The 4,925-nt window shown below is 45.4% G+C and overlaps 1 protein-coding gene across 1 annotated transcript; it reads right to left on the bottom strand.

The window, feature by feature from the left end:
• Positions 1–1,270: 1,270 nt before the first annotated feature.
• Positions 1,271–4,905, bottom strand: SLITRK2 (SLIT and NTRK like family member 2). The gene has a single exon (XM_077747820.1). It carries the CDS (start codon positions 4,733–4,735, stop codon positions 2,198–2,200), a length of 2,538 nt encoding a protein of 845 aa, XP_077603946.1. The 5' UTR covers positions 4,736–4,905; the 3' UTR covers positions 1,271–2,197.
• Between the last annotated feature and the right edge of the window lie 20 nt (positions 4,906–4,925).

Genomic DNA, 4,925 nt, shown 5'->3' with positions numbered 1-4,925 from the left:
AGGTGGTTTTTCCAGGAGCTAGCTCCAAGTTCACTTAGCATGATACCCTCTGTCTTCCTCTATGATATGTAAATTTTCACTGCGTTAACTTTCTTGTAGATCATTTCAGGCCACCATTTTTGACTTTGATCTAAGGGACTTGAATAGGAATTATGATCTCTAATCAAAGAGTGAACATGTTAGCTTGTTGCTGTAGATAGTCAGAGATTTTAGGTTGTCAAGGCATTTTTCCCCCGAATGGCCTTTACATTTAAATACCCATAATTAATTTCTATTGTTAAAAAACAATTTTGCACCAGTGGTTATTAATACAAGCAATTTCTAATTGAAAGCCTATCGCATGAATTGTTTATAGTGACGGACACTATACTGTTAGTCGTTTTAAAGCTTTAAAAGTAACTTATGAGGATCCACTTCAATCTCCACATGATAATAAAGGATTATTATGTGCAGTAACCTATTTATGAAAAGGAAACAGTGTGCTTCTTTCAGACGCCATCAATTGCTTTAATAAGGAATTGAAAAGCTGGACTACTTTATATGCAGATCACCATCCCAGTTGCATAAGGATTTACAATAGACAAAACAAAACTATTTTTTGTTGTAAAGAAGGGCTGTTTGTTTAAACCACACCATAATGTTTGCATCTAAAAATTCTTTACAAGCTAATAAGGCTTCATAAATGTTGTATAGACTCGATTCGTTAAAATCATTTTAATGCGAAGACCAAAACGAAAGGCTTGCTTGAGCTGATGAGGAAAAATTCAAGTAACCCACGCCTGAAGAAGGCAGAGGGAAAAAGAGCCTTACTTTTTTGGTTTAGGTCCTTTTGAATTGATTCGGAGATGCAAATAGTACATGATCTGATAGCACCCCATTAATGCTTCAATAAATGTAAGGGGAACATGCTGCTTTCTCTGAAAATGTGAAGATTGAGGATTCTGAGTGTAATCTTTAACCCTAGAAGAAACAGAAAGTAACGTATACATTTGTCTCTGCTGCCTTGAATTTGCAGAGAACTTACATGGGATGTTTTAATTTCACCTTGGAAGTCTTCCTTCCTTCAAGGTATTTAATGGCTCATATGTCTTTATTAAGTGAGGTGTGTGGCGGCCTCTACTGGTGTGTGTTTATAGAAAATGTCTCAATAGGCAGAAAAAATATTAATTTCAATTAAAAAGTTAGAAATACAGACTCTTTCATTTAAATATACAAAAATATCTAATTTAATGCAGAAAAAATATATTACAAGTTGTGTAATGCACTCTTAATTAGGAAAATAATCTAAAACACTGATGATGTTAGTGTAAAATAATGATTTACGGAAGGGCATTAATTGTTCAATTCACTTTTATATTGTGTTAAATATATTTTATTAATGAATTACTAATCCCGACTGAGGCAGTCTGACCTCTAGTCCACTGTTAAATCCCCTTAGTTGACTTAAATAAAATCACTTAGAACAAACCCAGAAGAAAGGAAATATTTTACAGTTAAATCTCTAAAGTCCTACAACTAGAATCATTTGATGACAGGCTGGTTTCTATAACTCAAGCAAACTGTACGTTGACTTAATATAGCTGACATTTTGATCTATTTTACAGTGTTTTTAATTTCAAAAATACAACACATTAAAATTTGTTCAATTTATCAAAGCTAAAAGCAACATTTAAGTAATGTACTTAAAGTGCGAAGGCACTTTAACACAAAGGAGTGATGCCTAGTGGCTATACTTGGTACTGAAGACAGAAATACCATATATCATTATTTACAAAAGAATTTATAGTCTCAAAAGATCTTTGGAGATCTTCTACAAAATATGCTAAATATCCATTTTTACCGCGAAAAGTTTGCTTACTCTTTCTTCATTCACTACAACCTCCTCTTCCCATTCCCACACTGGAAGAATAAAGGAAGAAAGAAAGAAACAAAACCATCAAACAAAATATATGAAAAAAAATGCACTGTAGAAAACATTCATGTTCGATGATGATTCCTAAGGAGAGAAGGGGAGAAAAGGTGGGGGAGGGGAGCGAGAGAGAAATAATTTAAAGGAAAACTCGGAAAAGTAGTATCATTGCTTCACCCCATCCCCCAGACATTTTCAAAGTCCCCCATTGATGCTGAGAAAGAGAGAACACACAAAAGCCAATGTCGCGGCATCCTGGGATGCCATAGGGTTGTCAATGGTTTCCCTTCACAGCTGACTGATTGCAGTTTGTTTTTCCAGAACTTCGAGGTAGTCTGGTTCTGACTGCGGCTTAGCTTGCAGTAAAGGGTGGTCGGGTTTGGACTGCCCCACAAAGCATTTCCTGGGAGTTCCGTATAAAACGGTTTTATTGATTCTGTCTTGGTTTTGGCGTCGAGATTCATACGAAGGGGCGAACTGCCTTTTAGGTAAGGTACAAAAGTTATAGTGGGCCAGTCCTGCGCTGGGGAGCTCCTTGACTCGCTCGGCGACGTTCTGGTACAGCAGCTCGGGCTCTCTCGGGGCGGCCTGCTTCTCTAGCAGCTCCGTGGCACTGATAGTGTAAGCAAGCGTGGCCGGCCCTTCCTTCTTCTCCTCCAGGTCGCCGTAGCTGAACTCCTGCAGGTTTCGGTAGTAGGCTACCGGGTCCCCTTCCTTCTGCATGTAGATGGGGTTCTGGCACATCTGCCCCACCGGAGGGGGAATGTAGTTGTAGACGTGGCCGTCCGTCTTCTCCTGCGTCTCGGTATTGTAGGACCCATACTGCAGTTGGAAGGAGCTCACGTCTAGGCTGTTGGCGCTCCTCGGGACGCTTGGCACCCCCTTTCTGCGTTTGAGGACGAAGACGAACAGGCCAGCGCCGAAGCAGACAGACAAGATAAAGACCACAAGCAATCCTAAAATCAAGACGGACAGCGGAACCTCAGTGTGTAGTTCGGGGTAGGAGCTGGGAGCCACGCTAAGCGCCCGAGGGCTGTCTGTGTTGTGATTCATGGACAGGATGGTTCCGTCTGACAAGTTTGGACTGTCCGGGCAAATGGCCTCCCGCCCCAGAAACTTCAGTATCTCCCCTGCATGCTTAGCGGGAGATTCACAGGTCACCTCGTTGATGATGACGGGGGAATTGGCGTGCTCCGTCCAGTCCTTCAGCCCCATGATGTCACAGGTGCAGTCCCACGGGTTCTCTTGCAGATCGATCTGAATGAACGCTGGGAGCTGATCCAGAACCCCTTTCACGGGCAGGTGGGAAAAGTGGTTGTTTCTCAGATTCAGCCTGGTGAGGGCCGTGCCCCCAAATATGTTGTCAGGTAAGGACCGCAGCAGGTTGTTATTCAGAAACAAGAGCTGTAGGTTAATCAGAGCGTCGAAGGTCAGCGGCTTAATTTCCTTAATGACATTATACTCTAAGTAGAGGTACTGTAAGCTCTGCAGTCCGTGAAACATGGACGGATACAGCACTTCAAGGTAATTGCCGTTCAGATAGAGTCTGCGTAAACTGGTCAGGTTTGTGAAGGCACCCTCCTGAATGACCGCAATCCTGTTGTTTCCTAAGTGCAGCAGATCCAAAGAACTGTATTCTAAGAGGTCGTTCTTGTAGACGGTTTGAAGATAGTTCCCCGTCAGGTAGAGTTTCTTTGGACTGGTGGGTTTGGGCTGCAGGTCGGAGATGTTGGTGAACTTCCTTTCTTGGCAGTTGACATTGAGGCCGTTGTCGGAGCTCTGGGAGGTACAGACACAGCTACTGGGGCAGGTGAGGGGCACAGGGGACTTGGTCTGGTACACCATGATCGGTCCAAAGCTCTGCCTGTCCTTCGACACAGTGACCCGGGGAGTTGGGCGATTTCTCATCTTGGGTGGTCGGCTGGCTTTTGGAGCCCTGGTCGGGTTGAGAGCAGGATTCGCTGTAGGTGACAGCCTTTGGACGTGAGTGTCAGTGTGGCCGCCCCTCTGACCGGCGTCGCCAGTACTCTTTCTGGGACAGAGGTCTTGCCTCGTCAGTTGGGTCACATCTTTCCCGTGCAATCTAAAGGGGGTCTCGCAGACGATCTCCCCCACGAAAACCGTTATGGTGTCCAGCCAAGCCTTGAGAGGAAGTAAGTCACAAGTGCAATTCCATGGGTTTTCCTCCAGCTGGATCTCCATGATCCCTCCGATATGCTCAAGGACGCCCGCGAAAGGCATCACTTTCAGCCTGTTCCCTCTCAGGTCTAAGTGGGTCAGGAGGACGAAGCGGAACACATTGCTGGGCAGCGACAGCAGAAGGTTGTCATTCAGGATGAGCACTTTGAGCTTATTCAGTTTGCTGAACGCCCCCGCCTCGATGGCGCTGATGTAATTGTAGTCGGCCTGCAAATACTCGAGGCTTTCCAGGCCCAGGAAGGTGTCCTCCCTCAGCACTTCGAGCTTGTTGTTGTTGAGGTGCAGTCTCTTGAGGGTTTTCAGGCCGCTGAACGCCCCGGTGCGGATCTCCTGCAGCCCGTTGTTGCCCAGGTGGAGAGTCACGGCGTTGGAGTAATTGACGAACTCGTTAGGGTACAGTCTGGTCAGGAGGTTTCCATTGAGGAAAAGCTGGTAGATGCGATACTGGGGCGGCTGGAGCAGGCTGACAGTTGTAAATCCTTTGTTTTCGCAGTTAATATTCAGGACGTTTTCCTTCTCTTCGCACAGGCAGCGGATCTTGCAAATGTCTTTGGCAGTTTTGCGGCTCTCCGTGTGTAAGATCCCGGCCACGGTTAACACACTGAGGAACCAAACGCCGCTCAGCATCTTTAGGCACCGTCGGTGTCAGTTCAGGTACCTACAGGCAAACCTTGGGGAAGGGTGCCGGAGAGAGCAGGATGCGGGGGAGAAAGAAACAAGGAAGCCCGATTAAAATGGCAAAGCAGGGGGGCGGAGTGGGAGGCAGGGACGAGGCGGGGAGTGGGCAACACGGCGGAATGAAATCACTGCGTTTCTC

Source organism: Crocuta crocuta, unplaced genomic scaffold (assembly GCF_008692635.1).
Source record: "Crocuta crocuta isolate KB4526 unplaced genomic scaffold, BGI_CrCroc_1.0 scaffold385, whole genome shotgun sequence".
Classification (NCBI taxonomy): domain Eukaryota; kingdom Metazoa; phylum Chordata; class Mammalia; order Carnivora; family Hyaenidae; genus Crocuta; species Crocuta crocuta.
Note: the sequence above shows the minus strand (reverse complement) of the source record. Positions and strands in the feature narration are given on the sequence as shown.

Bases quoted from the DNA above. Each gene is read 5' to 3' on its own strand.
- SLITRK2 (XM_077747820.1), bottom strand. From the start codon at position 4,735: ATGCTGAGCGGCGTTTGGTTCCTCAGTGTGTTAACCGTGGCCGGGATC.